This window comes from Papio anubis, chromosome 12 (genome assembly GCF_008728515.1).
Source record: "Papio anubis isolate 15944 chromosome 12, Panubis1.0, whole genome shotgun sequence".
In the NCBI taxonomy this organism is placed as follows: Eukaryota; Metazoa; Chordata; class Mammalia; order Primates; family Cercopithecidae; genus Papio; species Papio anubis.
In genome coordinates, this window is record NC_044987.1 from 116,565,879 (window position 1) to 116,589,736 (window position 23,858).

The 23,858-nt window shown below is 41.6% G+C and overlaps 1 protein-coding gene across 4 annotated transcripts in view; it reads left to right on the forward strand.

Moving 5' to 3' along the window:
- Positions 1 to 23,858, forward strand: part of KDM2A (lysine demethylase 2A) — a 143,127-nt gene that overhangs the window by 61,671 nt on the left and 57,598 nt on the right. For all 4 annotated transcript variants that reach the window (XM_003909488.5, XM_031653748.1, XM_009185543.4 and 1 more), the window contains 3 exons: positions 2,022 to 2,160; positions 3,880 to 3,958; positions 4,406 to 4,452. In XM_003909488.5, coding sequence (XP_003909537.1) covers positions 2,022 to 2,160; positions 3,880 to 3,958; positions 4,406 to 4,452 — 265 coding nt within the window. The remainder of the gene's footprint in view (positions 1 to 2,021; positions 2,161 to 3,879; positions 3,959 to 4,405; positions 4,453 to 23,858) is intronic.

Genomic DNA, 23,858 nt, shown 5'->3' on the forward strand with positions numbered 1-23,858 from the left:
CTGGGCAACAAAGCACAATCCCATCTCAGAAAATAAAAAATAAAATAAAGTGTACAATCCAGCGATTTTTAGTATATTCACAGGGTCGTATAAATGTCACCACTATCGAGTTCCAGAACATTTTCCTTGCTCTCGGAAAAAACCCATACTATTAGCAGTCACTTCTCTTATTCTTCATTTTCTCTAGTCCCTGGCAACTATGAATCTACTTTCTGTCTCTATGGATTTGCCTATTCTAGACATTTTATTTAAATGAAGTCATACAATATATGGTCTTTTGTGACTAGCTTTTTTTTACTTGGCATAATGTTTTCAGAGTTTGTCTGTGTCATGGCACATAGCAGTATTTCATTCCTTTTTGTGGTTAAATGACATCCCATTTTGTAGGTATTACCACATTTTGTTAATCCATTCATCAATTGATTGACATTTGGGTGGCTTCTACCTTTTGGCTGTTGTGAATAACACTAGCGTGAACATTTGTGTATAAGTTTTTGTTTTGAAAAGAAGAGCGTGGCCGGGCGCAGTGGCTCACGCCTGTAATCCCAGCACTTTGGGAGGCCAAGGCGGGCGGATCACGAGGTCAGGAGATCGAGACCATCCTGGCTAACACGGTGAAACCCCGTCTCTACTAAAAATACAAAAAAATTAGTGGGGCGTGGTGGTGGGCTCCTGTAGTCCCAGCTACTCGGGAGGCTGAGGCAGGAGAATGGTGTGAACCCGGGAGGCGGAGCTTGCAGTGAGCCGAGATCGCGCCACTGCACTCCAGCCTGGGGGACTAAGCGAGACTCTGTCTCAAAAAAAAAAAAAAAAAAGAAAAGAAGAGCGTATGTTTTCAGTTCTTTGAGTTATATACCTAGGAGCAGAATTATTAGGTCTTACGGTAACTTTTAACTTTTTGAGGAACTTTCAAACTGTTTACCAGTGTCTGCACCATTTTACATTCCCACCAGCAATGTATGAGGCTTCCAGTTGATCTGTATTCACATCAGCACTTGTTATTGTTTATCTCTTTGATGATAGTCATTCTGGTGGGTATAAAGTGGTATTTCGTTGTAGTTTTGGTTTGCATTTTTGTAATGACTAATGAGAATTGAGCATTTTTCATGTGCTTATTGTACATTTGTATATCTTCTTGGGAAAGACATGTTATCTTTAAAGCTAAATATTGATGGTATGCTGTTTGGAATGCTGTGGGGTTTTTGTTGGTGTTGTTGTTGTTTTTTGAGACGAAGTTTCGCTCTTGTTGCCCAGGCTGAAATGCAATAGCGCGATCTCGGCTCACTGCAACTTCCGCTTCCCAGGTTCAAGCAATTCTCCTGTGTTAGCCTCCTGAATAGCTGGGATAACAGGCATGTGCCACTACACCCAGCTTATTTTGTATTTTTAGTAGAGACGTGGTTTCTCCACATTGGTCAGGCTGGTCTCTAATCTCGAACTCCCGACCTCAGGTGATCCACCCATTTCTGCCTCCAAAGTACTGGGATTACAGGCGTGAGCTCCCGCACCCGGACTGGAATGCTGTTCTTTAAATTAACTTTCTTCCTTTATCTGAGACAGGGCTTTTGATCCATTAATTCAAATATTTTAGTCTATTTTTGAGATTGCTTTACAAAGCTAATTTTAAATACAGCTCTCCCCTATGAAAAAAGTATATTTTGTATCCTGGCTTGAAATTACTCTGAATACAGTTTGTCCCCACTCTGATAAACAATGATAGACAAATGAAATATTTAGTAGACTTTCTTTCATCCTGTTTTTATTGTGAATTTATATCTCTATGCTCAAAGAATTAGCAAGGGTAAAATTCATAGAGGACCCAGTGGCTCATTAAAACTTCAATATATTCTGTGGATTCTGAGAATATCAGCTATGTTGAGAGGAAGAAAAGATCCATAAGGCAAGGAAAATAGCAGCTGAGTTTGAAAGTAGCACTTTGCACATGTAGGGAAATCTATGACCACTAGTAGGTAGGAATGAAAAAGTACATGATTTCATCCGTGTGTTCCTTTCTCTCCCAGCGTGGTACCATGCGACGACGCTATGAAGATGATGGCATTTCAGATGATGAAATTGAAGGGAAAAGAACTTTTGACTTGGAAGAGAAACTGCACACCAACAAATATAATGCCAATTTTGTTACTTTTATGGAAGGAAAAGGTCAGTATCGTTTTGGTTCCAGCATATAGTCCTTTGATGTGGGAAGCCATAGACTCTGAGCATTGGGGGTTTAGCATTTATCCAGCTAAAATATTGCCTGTTGATGTTATCTATTTTTTTTTTTTTTTTTTTTTGAGATGTAGCCCAGGCTGGAGTGCAGTGGCCGGATCTCAGCTCACTGCAAGCTCCGCCTCCCGGGTTCACGCCATTCTCCGGCCTCAGCCTCCCGAGTAGCTGGGACTACAGGCGCCCGCCACCTCGCCCGGCTAGTTTTTTGTATTTCTTAGTAGAGACGGGGTTTCACCGTGTTATCCAGGATGGTCTCGATCTCCTGACCTCGTGATCCACCCGTCTCGGCCTCCCAAAGTGCTGGGATTACAGGCTTGAACCACCACGCCCGGCGATGTTATCTATTTTCTCTTGTTATACAATGCCACTTGTATGCACTTGTCCCCTAGTCTTCCCACCCTGTGAGTCATTCTCTGCTATATTAGAAGTAATCTTTTATTAGGGCAAGAGTATTGTCGGATATTTTTGCCTAATAGCCTCTTCCTCCTCTTTCCATCCCTTGGTTTAAGTTTAATTAAAAACAGTACAATAAAAATCCTTTTATGTGTATATCTACTCCACCAAAACTGAGGGTGGGGTTCCATGCGCACCATACATCTTTGATCTTTGGCAAACTGACAAGGGTGTCATATATGTATTGTAGTGGTCAAAATTAAATTTTTTTTAACTTTTTTTTTTTTTTTTTGAGATGGAGTCTTGCTGCGTCACCCAGGCTGGAGTGTAGTGGTGCAGTCTTGGCTCACTGCAACCTCCGTCTCCCAGGTTGAAGCAATTCTCCTACCTCAGCCTCCTGAGTAGCTGGGATTACAGGCACGTGCCACCATACCCCATTAATTTTTTTTTTTTTTTAATGTATTTTTAGTAGAGACAGGGTTTCGCCATGTTGGCCAGGCTGGTCTTGAACTCCTGACCTCAGGTGATCTGCCCACCTTGGCCTCCCAAAGTGCTGGGATTACAGGCATGAGCCACCACGGCGCCCGGCGTTTCTTTTTCACTCTTTTTTTTTTTTTTTTTTTTTTTTGAGACGGAGTCTTGCTCTGTCACCCAGGCTGGAGTGCTGTGGCCGGATCTCAGCTCACTGCAAGCTCCGCCTCCCGGGTTCCCGCCATTCTCCTGCCTCAGCCTCCGGAGTAGCTGGGACTACAGGCGCCCGCCACCTCGCCCGGCTAGTTTTTTTTTGTATTTTTTAGTAGAGACGGGGTTTCACCGTGTTCGCCAGGATGGTCTCGATCTCCTGACCTCGTGATCCGCCCGTCTCGGCCTCCCAAAGTGCTGGGATTACAGGCATGAGCCACCACGGCGCCCGGCGTTTCTTTTTCACTCTTAAGAGACAGGGTGATGATAATTTCTGTTTAGCATTTATGAGATGACTCATTAGTAGTACTATCCCCATATTGTTTAAGCTCTAAATTTCCTGTGGAAATATATAGACTTGGCAAACCCCTCAAGCCTTGCTTCTCAATGTGTTCTCCATATTTTCTAAGAGATGCTTCTTAATAAGGATATGTTTTATTGACTAACAGCATAACTATATACACAGAATAACAAACACCATTTATACTGTATTACTTAGGAATCCTTTTTATGGTCCTTTTATTGTTTTTAATTATACCTCTTATCTTTCTAATAATTATTTTCCTATTGTGACAGATTTTAATGTAGAGTATATTCAGCGGGGTGGCTTGAGAGATCCTCTGATTTTCAAGAATTCTGATGGACTTGGAATAAAGTAAGTGTTTAAAGCTTGGCTGGATATAGTTGCAAAATGGCCTTGTTACACCCAGGGCTATAAACAGTGGTGGTATATACCCAGAACAGTAGTAATTGAAAATAATTTCCCACTTAGTTTTAAAAGGGTATGTTTTTGTTTTGATACACAAGTGTTTCATATTAGAGGTAAATGACAAAATATAGATGAACCAAAAAAAAAATTTTTTTAATCTCCTGAAATGTGCCACCCTTAGATAAATCATTAACATTTTGTTATGTATTCTTTTTTCCTATGCATATGTAATAATATGTGTAAATATATAATCACCTATATTTTAAAAATAATTTAAAACCTGATTATGAATATTGCTGTGTCTGGGGAGTTCTCAGTACTTTAAGAAAAAAAACTCACATTTACTAGAGAAATTGTGTTTTCCATATATACTTACTGGTGTTTGTTTCATAGAATGCCGGATCCAGACTTCACTGTGAATGATGTCAAAATGTGTGTAGGTAAGTGTCTGTCTTTAAGGCAAAGATTTAAGACTTAGGACTGAATTAAATCTCTGACTGAGATTTAAGGCTTAGGAACATTGAAGTATATATTTGATTAGAAACTACATTTTCATTAGGAACAGAATTTTATCAAAGAGAGTTACAGAAGTTGCCTTATTTAATTATTTAATACACATTAAACATAGAAGGTTGGAATCTCTTTTTCCTACCTTCATACTTCCTTCTCTCCATGAAGAGTGTGCCTTCTGGGGCAACCTTTCCAAGAAACCGAAAACTTAGATCTCTGAGCCAAGAATGAAGTTTCATTAATATCCGTGATACCCTTCGTTTCCCTAAAAGCAGTAGAGAAATTTCCAGGAAATGCTCGCCAATGCTGCATTTGGAAACTTACCTAAGACTTGAAACTTTATAAGCTGAGAAGTAGATACATTAAAATTGAGTCTTTTAATTATTTTATTATATTCAAAATTTAGGAAAAAGAAAGCAAATTAGATTCATCTAATTAAAGAAGAAAATTCTTGATGTTAGTAAAGTTTCAGCCTAGTTTTCTGCAGACAGTGGTGTTCGTTGTGGTCCTCAGACACCCCAGCATCCTTCGGAGTTCAGGGATGGTCAGTAAAATGGAATAAAGTCTTTTTGTCTTTTTTTTTTTTTTTTTTTTTGAGACAGTCTCTCTCTGTCGCCCAGGCTAGAGTGCAGTGGCACAATCTCAGCTCACTGCAACCTCTGTGTGCCGCATTCAAGCAGTTCTCTCACCTCAGCCTTCCGAGTAGCTGGGATTGCAGGCACGTGCCACCACACCCGGCTAATTTTTATATTTTTAGTAGAGATGTGGTTTCACCATGTTGGCTAGGCTGGTCTTGAACTCCTGACCTCAAGCAGTCCTCCCGCCTTGGCCTCCCAAAGTGCTCGGATTACAGGTGTGAGCCACTGCGCCTGGCCAGAATAAAGTCTTTTTGAAATGCTTCCAATAGGACTTAAAACGAAGGGACTTTTTTGATTTTCTTCCTAGTACTAGAATTTCTATTATCTTTTGTCCTCTGTACTAAAGCTCCAGTGCCATTCCTTTGCTTTGAAAATGAAGTGCTGCAGTACTGTCTCCTGGCCACTTGAGGGTCCATGTTAGACTACCGACTCTTCTGTTTATCTAAAAGGTGAAAGTCACAGATATCCTAGGTAGAGGAAAGTTCCCAAATCTCTGTTTTATTCATCGCCTTATTGTTTCTGTGTTAGATCCTGGCCATCTGCCTGTTGCCATGTATTCCCTAGTACTTATCACAGTTCCTGGAATATAGTAGGTGCTCAGGAAATCCACTGAATAATGAAAATGCTCTCCCACTCTTCACAAGACAGAACACTCTCAGGGGACCTCAGAAAACCTACCTGAATATGTAATAGTCTATCATTTGACCTCCTTTATTAAAGAACCTCCAGGACAGTAATTCCTTGTTTCTGTCAAGCTTCCCTCTTGATGAGACATTCTTACAGTTTGTGGTCCACAGATGACCTGCATCAGAATTATTTGTGATATTGTTAAAAATGTAGACTCGCAGAGAGGATTGTAGGAAGATGGCAGAGTAGCAAGCACCAGGAACTTTTCTCCTTACCTAGATAATAATTGCACTGGCAGAATCTGTCTGATACAACTATTTTGGAATTCGGGAGTCTATTGAAGGCTTGCAAATTTCAGGGACAGCTTGGACAATAAAGTACAGTTAATTTCAGTCAGTTTCAGGCCTTAGCACAGTAAGAGCTTCTCCATTCTTCCCTGCCAACCAAGCCCTATGACAAGCAGCTGTGCGTATGTTTCCCCGAAAAATTTGCACAGCTTATGGGAACCAGGATGAGCAAACAGGAACCTTTCTTCCAAATAATGGGATCCATGCTGTGGTCACTGAGTGCTGCTTCTGATCACAGAAGTACAGACAAAGAGGCAGGTGGGGCCAGGCACAGTGGGTCACACCTGTAATCTTAGCACTTGGGGAGCCTGAGGCAGGTGGATTGCTTGAGTCCAGGAGTTTGAGATCAGCCTGGGCAACATAGTGAAACCCTGTCTCTACAAAAAATACAAAAATTAGCTAGGTGTAGTGGCATGCACTGATAGTCCCAGCTACTTGGGGGGCAATTCCTTGAGCCCTGGAGGTTGAGACTGCGGTGATATGTGATCACACCACTGCACTCCAGCCTGGGCAACAGAGTGAGACCCTGTCTCAAAAAAAAAAAAAAAAAAAAGGGCAGGTGGGGCAATTGTTGTTGCATCTTCCCCTAATTGTTGCAGTCTTCTTCCTCTCAGCTGAACTGACTTCCAGGGCATTTAAAAGGCTACTGTGGCCGGGCACGGTGGTCCACGCCTATAATCCCAGCACTTTGGGAGGCCGAGGTGGGCATATCACAAGGTCAGGAGTTTGAGACCAGCCTGACCAACATGGTGAAACCCCGTCTTTACTAAAAATACAAAAATTAGCCGGGCGTGGTGGTAGGTGCCTGTAATCCCAGCTACTCAGGAGGCTGAGGCAGGAGAATCGCTTGAACCAGGAGGCGGAGGTTGCAGTGAGTGAAGATTGTGCCAGTGCACTCCAGCCTGGGTGACAGAACGAGACTCATCTCAGAAAAAGGTAGGGGGGGTGGGGAGATGGGAGGTAGGGGGATGGGCGGGGGGCTGTTGCCTGCCCCCCCCCGCCCGGCCAATTTTAGTTTTCTCTTTTCCCCTTTGAGAGCCAGACATTAAAGACTAGCACATTCAGAATAGGAAGCGACTGCATATGCACATGGAAGGTGCAGGCTCAGAGAAGATGTAAGAAAACTTAAGTGTATACCTCAGATTGATCCTTGACACAGAGATAGCCTACAAAAAAACAAAAACAAAACACACAATAATAAAACAGAAAATCCTGGGGAAGAGAGAGAATTGGATTTCAAGAGTTACCACATTATTAAATTCAGATGTCCAGTTTTCAACAAAAAATCATAAGGCATATGAAGAAAGAGGAAAGTATGGCCCATTCAAAGGAAAAAAATCAATAGAAAATGTCTTTGAAAAAGTCCTGATTGTGGATCTAACAGACAAAGATTTTTAAATAGCTGTCTTAAAGATGCTCAAAAAACTAAGGAATATGTGGAGGAAGTCAAGGAAGGAATGTATGAACAAAATGGAAATATCAATAAAGAGACAGAAAACCTTAAACCAAAAGGAAATTCTGGAGCTGAAAAGTACAATCATTAAAATGAAAACTTACATTCACAGGCAGATTTGAACAAGCAAAAGAATCAGCAAAGATAGGACAGTGGAGATTATTAAGTCTAAGGAACAGTGGAGATTATTAAATCTAAGGAACAGAATGACAAAAATAGAAGAAAAGTGAACATATAGGTTAAATGTTATCCCTGCTGGGCGCGGTGCCTCACACCTGTAATCCCAGCACTTTGGGAGGTCAAGGTGGGTGGATCACTTGAGGTCAGGAGTTTGAGGCCAGCCTGCCCAACATGGTGAAACCCTGTCTCTACTGAAAATACAAAAGCTGGGCGTGATGGTGGACCCCTGTAATCCCAGCTACTTGGGAGGGCTCAGGTAGGAGAATCTGTTGAACCCGGGAGGTGCAGGTTGCAGTGAGATGAGGTCGCAGCATTGCACTCCAGCCTTGGTGATGAGCAAAACTGTCTCAAAAAAAAAAAAAAAAGTTATGCCTTCCAAAATTTATGTTGAAATTGAATTGCCATTGTAACAGTATTAAGTGGTGGGACCTTTAAGAGATAATTAGGCTACAGGGACTCCACTCTCATGGGTGGGATTGGTGCTGTTAAAAAAGGATGAGTTTGGCCGGGCGCGGTGGCTCAAGCCTGTAATCCCAGCACTTTGGGAGGCCAAGACGGGCGGATCACGAGGTCAGGAGATCGAGACCATCCTGGCTAACACGGTGAAACCCCGTCTCTACTAAAAAAAAAAAAAAAAGACAAAAAACGTGGCGGGCGCCTGTAGTCCCAGCTACTCGGGAGGCTGAGGCAGGAGAATGGCGTAAACCCGGGAGGCGGAGCTTGCAGTGAGCCGAGATCCGGTCACTGCACTCCAGCCTGGGAGACAGAGCGAGACTCCGTCTCAAAAAAAACCACACACACACACAAAAAAGGATGAGTTCGGCCCCCTCTTGCTTTCTCTCATTCTCTTACTGTCTTGCTTTTCACCATGTGATGATGCAGCAAAAAGGCCCTCACCAGATGCTGGCACCTTGATTTTAGACTTCCTAGCCTCCACAACTGTGAGCCAATAAATTGCTGTTCATCATAAATTACCTACCAGGTATTCTGTCAACAGCAACCCAAAATGGACTGACAGTCTAAAGGAACATTTTTGACACCATTAAGCAGACCAACATACACATTATAAAAGTACCAGAAGGAAAATAGAAAGGAGCAGAGAGAATATATATTTGATCAAATACTGGCTGAAAATTTCCCAAATTTGACGAAAGATATGAGTACAAACATCCAAACAGCTCAGTGAACTCCAAATAAGATGAACTCAGAGACCCTCACCAAGACACATTATAATCAAACTTTCAAAAGCCAAAGACAAACTCTTGAAAGCATCAAGAGAGAAATGACTAAATGATTCATTACATAAAGGTATCCTCAGTAAAATTATGAACCAGTTTCTCATTAGAAACTTTGGAGGCCAGGAGGCAGTGAGCCAGTATATTCAAAGTGCTAAAAGGAATACAAAACAAAACTGTCAACCAAGAATCCTATATCTGGCAAAACTGTCCTTCAAAAGGGGCGAAAAATTAAGACATTCTCAGAAAAACAAAAGCTAAGGAAACTTGTTACCACTGGACCTGCCTTGTAAGAAATGCTCAGGAGAGTCCTGCAAGGTGAAATGAAAGGACATTAGATTGTAACTTGAAGCCATATGAAGAAATATCTCGATAAAGGTAAATACATGGGTAATTGTAAGAGCTAGTATTATCTTAACCATGGCTTGTAACTCCTTTTTGTTTTCTCCATAGTTTAAGAGACGAATATATTTTTTAAAAGACAATTGTTAGCCTGAAAACGAATACTGAAACTTTGAGTGTAGCCCCACATTTTATTTTACACATAATTTGAGAGATCAATACATTTAAAAGAATTATTAGAACGGGGTATAGTGGTACATGCCTGTAATCGCAGCTACTTAGAAGGCTGAGGTGGGAAGATTGCTTGAACCCAGGAATTCAAGACCAGCCTGGGCAACATAGCAAAGACCCATTTCTCCCACCCCATGAATGAATGAATGAGTTACTAGTTTATATTTAAGGGCATAAACTAATAACTAATAGGGGCACAGTATATAAGGATGTGGTTTTGTGACATCAGTAACCATTTCTCCCACCCCATGAATGAATGAATGAGTTACTAGTTTATATTTAAGGGCATAAACTAATAACTAATAGGGGCACAGTATATAAGGATGTGGTTTTGTGACATCAGTAACCAAAAGGGGTAGAGACAGAGCTGTAAAGGAGCAGATTCTTTGAATAGTAGTGAAGTCAAACTGGTATTAATTAAAAATAGAATGTTTAACTTTAGGATATTAGATGTAATCCCTATGGTAACAATAAAGACAATATCTGTAGTATATATACAGAAGGAAATGAGAAAGAAATTTACACATTTCACCAAATAAATGTATCTAAATACAAAAGAAAACAGTAATTTAGGAAAATGAGGAACAAAGCTATGAGGATATAGAAATCAAATACCAAAATGACAGAAGTTTATGTTCCTCTTTACAAGTACTTTAAATATAAATGGATTAAATTCCCCAATCAAAAGACAAGAAATTGGCAGAATGGATAAAAATAGCATGATACAACTATATGCTGTCCACAAGAGATTCACTGAAGATCCAAAAGACAGAAATAGATTGAAAGTGAAAGGATAGAAAAAGCTATTCCATGCAAACAGTAACCAAAAGAGCAGGGGTAGCTATACTAATATCAGATAAGACAGACATTTATTCATCTATTTATTTAAATTTATTTATTTATTTATTTATTTATTCATTTACTTATTTTGAGATGGCATCTTGCTCTCTTGGCCAGGCTGGTGTGCAGTGGCACAGTCTCGACTCACTGCAACCTCTATCTCCTGGTTCAAGTGATTCTCCTGCCTCAGCCTCCCAAGTAGCTGGATTTACAGGTGCCCGCCACCACGCCCAGCTAATTTTTGTATTTTTAGTGGAGACGGGGTTTCACCATCTTGGCCAGGCTGGTCACAAACTCCCAGCCTCAAGTGATCCGCCCACCTCGGTCTCCCAAAGTGCTGGGATTATAGGCATGAGCCATGGCACTAGGCCCTAAAACAGACTTTAAATCAAAGAATGTTTTCAAGAGAGGCCTGGTATGGTGCCTCACACCTATAATCCCCACACTCCGGGAGGCCAAGGCAGGACTGCTTTAAGCCAGGAATTCAAGACCAGCCTGGACAACATACCAAGACCTCATGTCTATTAAAAAAAAAAAAAATAGTAATTTTAAAAGTTGGCCGGACATGGTGGTGCATGCCTGTGCTCCTAGCTACTTGGAAGGCCGAGGCAGGAGGATCACTTGAGCCCAGGAGTTTGAGGCTGTTCTGATCACACCACTGTACTCCAGCCTGGGTGACAGAGCAAGACCCTGTCTCTTTAAAAAGAAACAAAGAGGCCAGGCGCAGCGGCTCTTGCTTGTAATCCCAGCACTTTGGGAGGCCGAGGCAGGTGGATCACGAGGTCTGGAGATCGAGACCATCCTGGCTAATGTGGTGAAACCTCATCTCTACTAAAAATACAAAATATTAGCCGGATGTGGTGGCAGGTACCTGTAGTCCCAGCTACTCGGGAGGCTGCGGCAGAAGAATGGCATCAACCCGGGAGGCAGAGCTTGCAGTGAGCGGATATCGCGCCATTGCACTCCAGCCCGGGCGACAGAGCGAGACTCTGTCTCAGGAAAAAAAAAAAAAAAAGAAAGAAAGAAAAAAAGAAAAAATGGTTGGACATGGTGCCTCACCTGTAATCCCAACTTTGGGAGGCCAAGGCGGGAAGATTGCTGAAGCCTAGGAGTTTGAGACTACCCTGGGTAACATGCTGAGACCTCATCTCTACCAAAAATGTAAGCCAAGCATGGTGGCACATGCCTGTAGTTTCAGCTACTCAGGAAGCTGAGATGGGAGTGTCACTTGAGCCTGGCAAGTCAAAACTGCAGTGACCTGAGATTGTGCCACCTCACTCCAACCTGGGTGACAGAGCAAGACACTGTCTCCAAAAAATAAATAAATAAATAAATAAAATGTTTTCAAGAGGCAAAGACATGTATTTTGGTGTATTATATTAATTAAAGGTTTAACTATAGCAAGAAGATGTAACAATTACAAACATTTATGTACCTAATGACAGACCATCAGTACTGAAGGGGGAAGTAGACATTTCTGTACAGTAATACTTGGAGACTTCAGTACCCCCTCTCAATAATGGATAGAACAACCAGACCGAAAATAAGTAAGGAAATAGTGGACTTAACACAGTAAACCAACCAGATCTCACAGACACAGACAGAATCCTACCTAACAGCAATAGCATACACATTCTTTTCAAGTGTATGTAAGACATTTTCCAGGATACACCATATGTTAGGCCACAGATTAAAAATCAATGGATTTGGGCCGGGCGCGGTGGCTCACGCCTGTAATCCCAGCACTTTGGGAGGCCGAGGCGGGCGGATCACAAGGTCAGGAGATCGAGACCACAGTGAAACCCCGTCTCTACTAAAAATACAAAAAATTAGCCGGGCGCGGTGGTGGGCGCCTGTAGTCCCAGCTACTCAGGAGGCTGAGGCAGGAGAATGGCGTGAACCCGGGAGGCGGAGCTTGCAGTGAGCCGAGATCGCGCCACTGCACTCCAGCCTGGGCGACAGCGCGAGACTCCGTCTCAAAAAAAAAAAAAAAAAAAAATCAATGGATTTAAAAAATAGATATCAAAGTATCTTCTGCAGCCACAATGGGATGAAGTTAGAAATCAATAACAAGTAAAACTAGAAAAGTCACAAAATTGTGGAATTTAACAATCAGTGAATCAAAGAAGAAATCACATGGAAATTAGAAAATATTTATAGATCGAAAGAACGCAACACAGCATACCAAAACTTATAGGGATCAGTAAAAGCAGCATTAAGGGAGAAATTTGTAGCTATAAATGCTTTGATTATAAAACACGGAATCACTGATTGCAGTAGTGTGCACCTATAGTTCCAGCTACTTGGGAGACTGAGGCAGGAGGATTGCTTGAGCCCAGGATTTTGAGTCCAGCCTGGGCAACATAGCAAGACCTTATCTCGGCCGGGCGAGGTGGCTCACACCTGTAATCCCAGCACTTTGGCAGGCCGAGGCAGGTGGATCATCTGAGGTCAGGAGTTCGAGACCAGCCTGGTCAACATAGTGAAACCCCATCTCTACTAAAAATACAAAAATTAGCCAGGTGTGGTGGTGCACACCTGTAGTCCCAGCTACTCAGAGGCTGAGGCAGGAGAATCACTTGAACCTGGGAAGTGGTGGTTGCAGTGAGCTGAGATCGCACATTGCACTCCAGCCTGGGCAACAAGGTGAGACTCTGTGTCAAAAAAAAAAACTGTCTCTTTAACAAAAGAAGAGAAACTTGAAATCAACAACCTAATCTTACAACTTAAATAACTAGAAAAAGGACAAACTAAACCTAAAGCTAAAGGAAGTAATAAAGATTAGAGCAGAGATAAATGAAATAAATAATAGAAAAACAATAGAGAAAAGTCAAAGAAACCAACTACTCGGGCGGCTGAGTCATGAGAATTGCTTGAACTGGGGAGTTGGAGGTTACAGTGAGCCCCGATTGTGCCATTGTACTCCAGCCTAGGCAACAGAGCAAGACTCTGTCTCAGGGAAAAAAAAAAAAAAGCTATGAACAATTGTTCATCAATAAATTGGACAACCTAGATGAAGTGTACAAATTTCTAGAAACACAAAACGTATTAAGACTAAATCACTAAGAAATACAAACTTTGAATAGAACTATATTTTAATTAGTGAGGAGATTGGGTCAATATTCAAACATCTCCCAACAAAGAAAAGACTGGGCCTGATGGCTTCGGTGAATTCTACCAAACAATTAAAGAGGAACTAACACCAATACTTCTCAAACTTTTTCAAAGAATTAAGAGGGAACACTTCCCCCCCCTCCCCGAGATGAGTCACGTTCTGTCACCAGGCTGGGGTGCAGTGGCACAATGTCAGCTCACTGCAGTCCCCACCTCCTGGGTTCAAGTGATTCCCCTGCCTCAGCCTCCCAAGTAGCAGGATTACAGGTGCCTGCCACCACGCCTGGCTAATATTTTGTATTTTAGTAGATATGAGGTTTCACCATGTTGGCCAGGTCTCGATCTCCTGACCATGATCTGCCCGCCTCGGCCTCCCAAAGTGCTGGGATAACAGGCATGAACCACTGTGCGCGGCGGAGGGAACACTTCTTAAGTCATTCTGTGAGGCCAGCATTACCCTGATACCAAAGCGAGACAAAGACAGTAGAAGAAAACAAAACTACAAATGGATATCCTTTTTGAACACTGATGTAAAAATCCTCAACAAAATACTTGCATACTAAATTCAGCAGCGTATTAAAAGGATTATACACCATGACCAAGTGGGATTTATTCCTGGAATAGATGGTTCAACTTGTGAAAATCAATCAATATAAATTTCATTAATAGTGAAGGAGGGAAAAAGTCACATGATCATCTCAATTGACACAGAGAAGACATTTGACAAAATTCAACACCTTTTCATGATAAAAACACTTGACAAACTAAAAATAAAAGGAAACTACCTCAACATAATAAAAGCTTTATATGAAAAACCCCCAGTAAATATCATAATCAGTGGTGAAACACCAAAAGCATTTAAGATCAGGAGCAACGTAAAGATGCCTGCTTTTACTGCCTTTATTCAGTGTAGCACTGGAAGTCCTAACACAGCAATTAGGCAAAAAAAGGAACAAAAAGTCATGCAAATTGGAAAGGAAGAAGTAAAGTCACCTCTGTTGGCAGATGATACGACTTTTTTATTTGTTATTAGTATTTTTCTTTGGTTCCTTCTAACATGTGCATCTTTACACTTAGTTTTGCTCTTTATCAAATATTTCAAATATACATAAAATTACAGAGAATCATTAACAAAATGAACATCCGTCTATGGAACCAAAATGAAGATCCACTTGTGTACAACATAGTAAGAAATTAACCTTTTGCCATATTTAAACTTCAGCTCTTTTTGCAGAAGTTTGTTAGAGCTGACATCCACTGCATACCATTCTTCCATTTTCAATCCCTTTCCCTTCCTCCTCTCTCCAGAGATAGCCACTCCCTTGGTTTTTTAAACATTAACAAATGGCATCATAGTGCACAAATCATTCTGCAACTTGCTTTTTCACTAAACATTGCATTCTTTTTAACTACCATATAGCATTCCATTGTATGAATATACCACAATTTACCCATTCCCCTACTGATGGACATTTACGATTTACATTGTTTCCGTTTTTTTTCTTTTTTCTTTTTTTTTTTCTTGAGATGGAGTGTCTCTTAGTGCCCTGGCTGGAGTGCAGTGGCGCGATCTTGACTCACTGCAACTTCTACCTCCCAGGTTCAAGCCATTCTCCTGCCTCAGCCTCCCAAGTAGCTGGGATTACAGGCATGTACCACCATGCCCGGCCAATTTTGTGTTTTTCAGTACAGATGGGGTTTTGCCATGTTGGGTAGGCTGGTCTCAAACTCCTGACCTCAAGTGATCCACCCACCTTGGCCTCCCAAAGTGCTAGGATTATAGGCATGAGGCACCGTGCCCGGCCTCCGTTTCTTTAGTCTTACAAATAATGCTACAATGAAGGCTTATAAATTTCTTCTTGGGTACACATTTGAGAGTTTAGAAGGTATGAGCCTAGAAGTGGGCCAAAGAGTGTACATTTTCACCTTGTCAGATTCCTCTCCAAAGCGATTGTTCCAGTTTACACTTTGTTCAGTCAAGTATGAAAGTGTCCTTTGTTCCATATTCTCTCAAACACTTGATATTATGAGATATTCATTTTTTAAAATTTTTATTTATTTTTTGGTGGGGGAGGGATCAGAATCTCACTTTATTTCCAGCCTGGAGTGCACTGCCGTGATCTTGGCTTACTGCAACCTCCGCCTCCTAGGTTCAAGCGATTCTCCTGCCTCAGCCTCCCGAGTAGCTGGGATTACAGGCGCCTGCCACCACGCCCGGCTCATTTTTTATTTTTAGTATAGGCAGGGTTTTGCCATGTTGACCAGACTGATCTTGAACTCCTGACCTCAGGTGATCCACCCGCCCCAGCCTCCCAAAGTGCTAGGATTACAGGCGTGAGCCACTGCACCTGGCCGAGACTTAAACTTTCGATAGTCTGACGGATATGAAAGAGAAACTTGTAGTTTTTAATCTGCATGTCCAGTAAGGATAATCATGTTCTCAGAAATATTTATTGACTATTTGGGCCATCTATTTTTACATTTTTTAAACTTTCATATTCCCTTTTATTCTGTTATCACTTTCTTATAGTGATTAATAGTGGAAACTCTAGCTTTAAAAGTTAATATACATAAAGTGCTCAGAAGAGTCACAGCCATGTTGTAGGAGACAGTATTATTTTTATCCTTTTAAATACATATATATTGGCTGGGCATGGTGGCTCACACCTGTAATCCCAGCACTTTGGGAGGCCAAGATAGGTGGATCACCTGAGTTCGGGAGTTCGAGAGCAGCCTGACCAACATGGCAAAACCCTTTATCTATGAAAAATTAAAAAATTAGCCAGGCGTGGTGGCGGGAGCCTCTACTCCCAACTACTTGGGAGGCTGAGGCAGAATAATTGCTTGAACCCGGGAGGGGAAGGTTGCGGTGAGCCGAGACCACACCATTGTACTCCAGCCTGGGTGACGGAGTGAGACCCCATCTCAATAAAAACATACATACATACATACATACATACATACATACTTATTGAGACGGGGTCTCGCTGTGTTGAAGAGGCTGGTCTCTAGCCCTGGGCCTCAAGCTGTCCTCCTGCCTTGGCTTCCCAAATTGCTGAGATTACGGGTGTAATCTCACCGTACCTGTCCACCATTTTAGATATTAACCTTGCCAAGTTATTTTTAAAATTTAATCTCATTTGAGTGTTTCTACTTATATTTTCTAATCTCTTAGGATAAATTATTTCAGCAGTTTTAGCATTTGTGACTTTAATCCTTTTGTTTGTTTCTTTTCTAGTATTAGTTTAAAATGTTCCATTTCTGTTCTCTTTGTGTATCTCAGTTCTTGCTTCAGTGACAGCAGATAAGAATCCTGGCCTTGTGGAACAGCTGAGAAGTGCATCCTTTTGCCCAAACTGGGGGAGGGTGATTGCTTTACCTCCAGCTGTCCTGGCAGCTGCTCAGCCAGATTCCCAGATCTAGCATCTTTCAAAACCTCTCAACCTTGGTAACTCTGATAAAAGTCTTTCTGAGGTGTAGGTCCTCCTGTGTCAATGGCACATCTGAATTTCTAGCAATGTGTTCTTTTCTTAAGTTACATTATCTAGTCAGTTTATCAGGAGTTACATATACTGTGGACTCTGAAAACATTATCTCCACATTATTGAGTAAATCATATAAATACTGTGAAAAGGTAAGAAAAACACCAGTAAAAGCAATGTGGCATAACACTTTGTGCATTACATAGGCATTCAATACATATTGGTGATTGCATAGTAAAAAATAGGGGGCTCTCAGTGCTGCTTACCTGCCTCTAATAAAAATGTAGGTGATATTAAACCACAAGCTAGACCATCAGGAAGGAGGTACAAGGATAGATCCACAACCTGCTCTTGGCCTTTACCTCAGCAAGCTACCTGGCTTCTGTACTCCTACTTTGATTCACCTCCTGTTGCAGCAGGGTTTTAGGAGGATCCTGTTTGTGTGTCTAACATTCAACGTTCATGAAAGAGCAGAAATACCTGGATTTGCCTGTTAGCTCTTGGAGCTGGAGAGTGGATGACCTCCTGCCAGGCACAATTTTTGGATTGGCTTCTCAATTATTGTAGGAATCCTCAACTTTTAGAAGTTGCCAGCCTGTTCATCTGATCTTGAAAGCATACAAACTTATCTTCAAACAGCGTAGAATAGGCCAGGTGTGGTGTCTCACGCCTGTAATCCCAGCACTTTGGGAGGCCGAGGTGGGCAGATCACTAGGTCAGGAGATTGAGACCATCCTGGATAACACCATGAAACTAAAAATACAAAAAACTAAAAATACAAAAAAATTAGCCGAGTGTAGTGGCAGGCGCCTTTAGTCCCAGCTACTCAGGAGGTTGAGGCAGGAGAACGTCATGAACCCGGGAGGCAGAGCTTGCAGTAAGCCAAGATCGCGCCACTGCACTCCAGCCTGGGTGACAGAGCGAGACTCTGCCTCAAAAAAAAAAAAAAAAAAAACAGCATAGAATATATGGAATTCGGGACCTAGACAGAGGCAATAACCTAAAGACATTTGCAGCTCATTTCTTGTCAGAACCCGTTGAGAATGATGGTATTGATGGAAGACTCTGTCAACCCCATCCAGTTCTCTAGTTTAAATAGTCTCAGTTTATCTATGACTTGAGCCATCTAAAAGTTGCATAACAAATTAGCTGGGTGTGGTGGCACATACCTGTAGGCCCAGCTACCTGAGAGGCTAAGGCAAGAGAATCACTTGAACCCAAGAGATGGAGGCTGCAATGAGCCGAGATCACACCACTGCAATCCAGCCTGCGTGATAGAGTGAGACTCTGTCTCAAAAAAAAAAAAAAAAGTTGCATAACATTAATACAGCTGTATTCTTCAAGGTGGTTGGATTACTGGTAATTTTTATTTTCTTTTTAAACTCTTGTCAAATTTTCCAAATTTTATACCATGGGACTGTGTTCTAAACTGTTCAGTATGAAGAAAACAGAGCTCAGTTGCTATAAAGAAAATGGTTTTCAAGTCTATTCAGTGGCTCTGGTGTAATAGAGCTATATCAAGTCTTTCTTTGCAAAACTCTTCATTTCCTTTTATTTTTATTAGTTTTTCATGCTCTATGCAGTCTGTAGAACCTTGGGTTTAAAATTCTTCAAGCAAATTGCAGTTTTCTATTAGAACTTTAGTTATATTGTACTTATATTCAGTAAAGAAAATAAGCCAACAATTGTCAGCTTGTCCTAATTTAGTTAGAATTGTTATATTGCCTGTGTATTTACCCAGTTCAAAGCTGGTTCCGTTGCCAGTATTTTATTTTATATTTTACAACCAGTTCTCAATAAGCTTACAATAAAGAATGAATCATTTTTCTACCACTTAAAGCAACTTTCTTTGCCAAATCCACAATGTCTTCTATCAACTCAAGATGTTGTGATTTCTTCAAACTTATCTGAGAACCACAAGAATTGCTACATTTCTGTCACTTAGATGTAATCTTTGTATTGCATACCTACCCCATCCCAGTTAAGCTGAGTCACACGAACGTAATTGTTGGTCATAAATTGAGGAGCAACGACACAATCGCCCATATTAGGGCAATTTTCTAACAATACATAATCCACTACAGTGAAACCTCCTTTGGCAAAATCATCCATGGTGCCCAAGCAGGGGCTTGCAGCCCATGAGCCTCAGATGCAGGCTACCACTGCTGTCACCTCTAGTTCTTCGTGTCAGCCAAATGGCAGGAGGGAGCAAGTGGGCGTATTACAGTTTTAAGAGATGACGTCTCACCGTGTTGGCCAAGCTGGCCTTGAAATCCTGGACTCAAGTGATCTTCCTGCCTTAGCCTCTTGCATAGCTGGGACTGCAGGCAGGTACCACAGTGCTTAGCTCAATGATTATTCATAGTAGCTAAAATGTAGCAACCTAAATGTCCATCAACGGTGAATACATAAGCATAATGTGGTATTTCCATTCACTGGAATATTATTTAGCCTTTAAAAGGAAGGAAATTCTGATAAATACTACAAATTATATGAATCTTAAGGACTTATGCTAAGTGAAATAACCCAGCCACAAAAAGACAAATACTGTGTAATTCCACTAACATGAATTATGTAGAGTAACCAAAATCATAGAGACAAGGTAGAATAGTGGTTACTGGGAAGAAGGGCAGTGGGGACTTAAAACAGCCATAGTTTCAGTTTTGTAAGATGAACAGAGTTATGGAGATGGATGGTGGTAATGGTTGCACAACATTGTGAATATATTTGGTAACACTGAACTGTGCTCCTGAAAGTGGTTAAGATAGAACATTTTATGTTTTTACATTTTACTACAATTTGTTACAAGTTGAAAAAAAAGAAAGTAGACTCCTGGATATAGTATTCAAATTTCTGAGCTATACAAATATGTAAGATCTTATTCAGTCATCAGTCTTTCTTTGGTTTTCTTCCTACTTCCTTACCACTTTTCCTTTCCTCAGTACTCTTCTTAATGCTAATAATGATCTTTGGAAACCCTTTGTAACCTTACATTTTCTAAATAAACCCATGGATGAACACAAATATCTTTGCTGTGATTGAAAATAAAGCAACAATTATATCTAACTTGACAGGCCTTATCAGAAATTAACTTTTTAGTGCTTTGTCACACAGGCTGGAGTTTTGTGGGGCAGTCATGACTCACTGCAGCCTTGACTTCTGGGCTCAAGCAATCCTCCCACCTCAGCTTCCTGAGTAGCTGGGACCACAGGTGGGCACCACCATGCCCAGATAATTTTTGTATTTTTTTTGTAGAGATGGGATTTCACCTTGTTGCCCAGGCTGGTCTTGGAACTCCTGAGCCCAAGCATTCGGCCCGCTTCAGCCCCACGAAAATGTTGGGATTACAGGTGTGAGCCACTGTGTCCAGCCAGTGACTAACTTTCTATCCAGATTTTTTTAAAGTCTAGATGTTTTTTTGTTTCTTGGATAGTTAATCATTGGCAAAATGTGTGAAAAAGCTGATCCAGCTCTTCTTTTCAGCCTGTGGTAGAATGTTACTTCTTCAATGTCAGTTTATGTATTAAGAAAGAAGTAAGCCGTTCTGTCGTGTAAACTTTCTGTGATAGGATGTATTTGGTTGAGAATATGGACTCTGTAGCAAAACTGTCCCCAGCTACACTAATTGCTAGCTCTGTAATCTTGGACAAGTTACTTAAATGTGAAGTGCTTAGAACAGTGTCTGGCATATACAGTTGACCCTTGAACAATGCAAGTGCTAAAGGCACCAACCCTCAGCAAGTCAGAAATCTGCATATAACTTGGAACTCCTCAGAAACTTAACTACTGATAACCTACTGTTTACTGGAAGCCTATGGATAATGTAAACAGTTGATTAACATATTTTATGTTATACATATTATATACTATATTCTTACAATAAAGTAAGAAAAAATTACTAAATTACGAAAGAAAATATATTTACTATTAAGATCGAAAATACATTTACTATCTTTTCATCTTCATGATGAGTAGGCTAAGGAAGAGGTGGGATTGCTTTTGCTGTCTCAGGAGTGGCAGGGATGGAAGAAAATTCATGTGTAAGTGAACCCATGCAGTTCAAACCAGTGTTGTTCAAGGATCAACTGTGCTGAGTTCTCAGTAAATGTTAGCTATTACTTTGACCATCACAATTTTATCTAAGTGCTCTGGTCCATACCCAGAGTATGAGCGCACCTCATTTTATTGCACTTTGCTTTATTGCATTTTGCAGATAGTGGGGTTTTTTGTTGTTTTTTGTTTGTTTGTTTTGTTTTGTTTCGTTTTTTATAAATTGAAGGTTTCTGGCAAACCTTCATTGAGCAAGTCTGTAGCTGCCATTTTTCCAATAGCATATGCTCACTTCATGTCTGTCACATTTTCAAACCTTTTCATTATTATTTGTTAGTGGTGATCAGTGGTGTTTGTTTGTTTGTTTGTTTGTTTGTTTTTAAGATAGAGTCTCACTCTGTTGCCCAGGCTGGAGTGGCAATCTTGGCTTACTGCAACCTCCACCTCCTGGATTCAAGCAGTTCTCATGCCTCTGCCTCCTGAGTAGCTGAGATTACTGGCATGCACCACCATGCCTGGCTAATTTTTGCGTTTTTAATAGAGATGGAGTTTCACCATGTTGGCCAGGATGATCTCAAACTTCTGACCTCAAGTGATTCACCCCCCTCAGCCTCCCCAAAGTGCTGTTATTACAGGCATGAGCCACTGCACCTGGCTGATCAGTGATCTTTGACATTACTATTATACTTGTTTTGGGGTGCCATGAACTGTATCCATATAGGAGAGCAGATTTGAAATGTATGTGTTCTGACTGCTTTGCCAAATTGCTATTCCCCTGTTCTCTTTCTCTCCTCAGGCCTCCCTATTCCCTGAGACACAACAATATTGAAATTAGGCCAACTAATAACACTACAGTGGCCTCTTAAGTGTTCAAGTGAAAGGAAGAGTCCCACGTCTCTCACTTTAAATCAAAAGTTAGAAATGATTAAATTTTGTGTTAAAGGCATGTCAAAAGCCAGGATAGGCCTTTTATATCAAATAGTTAACCAAGATGTGAATACAAAGGAAAGATTCTTGAAGGAAATTAAAAGTGCTACTCCAATGAACATGGGAATAAGAAAGAAAAATAGCCTTATCGCTGATATGGAGAAAGTTTGAGTGGTTTAGATAGAAAATTTGAACCAGCTGTAACATCCCTTAACAAACCTTAAGCCACAGTAAAACCCTAATTTTCTTTAATTCTGTGAAGGCTGAGAGAGGTGAGGGAGCTGCAGAAGAGAAGTTTAAAGCTAGGAGAGGTTGGTTTATGAAGTTTAAGAAACCATCTTGGTAACAATGAAGTGCAAGGTAAAGCAGCAGCATATGCTGATGTAGAAGCTGCAGCAAGTTATCCAGGAGATCCAGCTAGGATCATTGATGAAGGAGGCTGCACTAAACAGCAGATTTTCCATGTAAATGAAACAGCCTTCTATTGGAAGAAGATGCCATCTAGGATTTTCGTAGCTAGAGAAAGGCAGTTGCTTCAAGGGGCAAGCTGACTCTCTTGTTAGGGGTTAATACAGCTGGTAATTTTAATTGGAAACCAAATTTACCATTCCAAAAAAGCTCATTTCCCATTCCAAAATCCTAGGGCCCTTAAGAATTATGTTAAATCTACTCTATTAAATGGAACAACAAAGCCTAGATGACAGCACATCTGTTTTACAGCATGGTTTACTGAATATATTAAGCCCACTGTGGAGATCTGCTCAGGAAAAAAGGTTCCTTTCAAAATGTTACTGCTCATTGACGGTGTACCTCTTCACCCGAGAGCTCTGATGGGAATGTACAAAGAGATTAATGTTGTTTGTTGTTGTTGTTGTGTTTGTTTTTTTTGTTGTTTTTTTTTTTTTTTTTTTTTTTTTTTTTGAGACGGAGTCTCGCTCTGTTGCCCAGGCTGGAGTGCAGTGGCCGGATCTCAGCTCACTGCGAGCTCCGCCTCCCGGGTTCACGCCATTCTCCTGCCTCAGCCTCCTGAGTAGCTGGGACTACAGGCGCCCGCCACCTCGCCTGGCTAGTTTTTTGTAGTTTTAGTAGAGACGGGGTTTCACTGTGTTCACCAGGATGGTCTCGATCTCCTGACCTCGTGATCCACCTGTCTCGGCCTCCCAAAGTGCTGGGATTACAGGCTTGAGCCACCGCGCCCGGCCTTGTTGTGTTTTTTTTTAAGACGGAGTCTCGCTCTGTCGCCTAGGCTGGAGTGCTGCAAGCTCTGCCTCCTGGGTTCACACCATTTTCCTGTCTCAGCCTCCTGAGAAGCTGGGACTACAGGCACCCACCACCACCACACGCCTGGCTAATTTATTTTGTATTTTTTAGTAGAGATGGGGTTTCACCATATTAGCCAGGATGAATGCGATCTCCTGACCGTGATCCAGCCCATCTCGGCCTCCCAAAGGTGCTGGGATTGCCAGTGCGGCGACGCACCCAGCCTTTTGTTTGTTTGTTTTTGTTTTGTTTTGTTTTTGAGGCGGGGTCTGGCTCTGTTGCCCAGGCTGGAGTGCAGTGGCGGATCTCAGCTCACTGAAAGCCCGCCTCCCGGGTTCACGCCATTCTCCTGCCTCAGCCTCGAGTAGCTACAGGACTGAAGCCACCACCTCGCCTGGCTAATTTTTTGTATTTTAGTAGAGGCGGGGTTTCACCGTGTTAGCCAGGATGGTCTCGATCTCCTGACCTAAGTGATCAGCCGTCTCGGCCTCCCCAAAGTGCTGGGATTACAGGCGAGCTACGCGCCCGGCCTTTTGGGCAAAGGTCTCACTCTGTTGCCGAAGCGCAGGTGCGGTGGTGCAATCCGCGGCTCACTGCAGGCTCAGTGTCC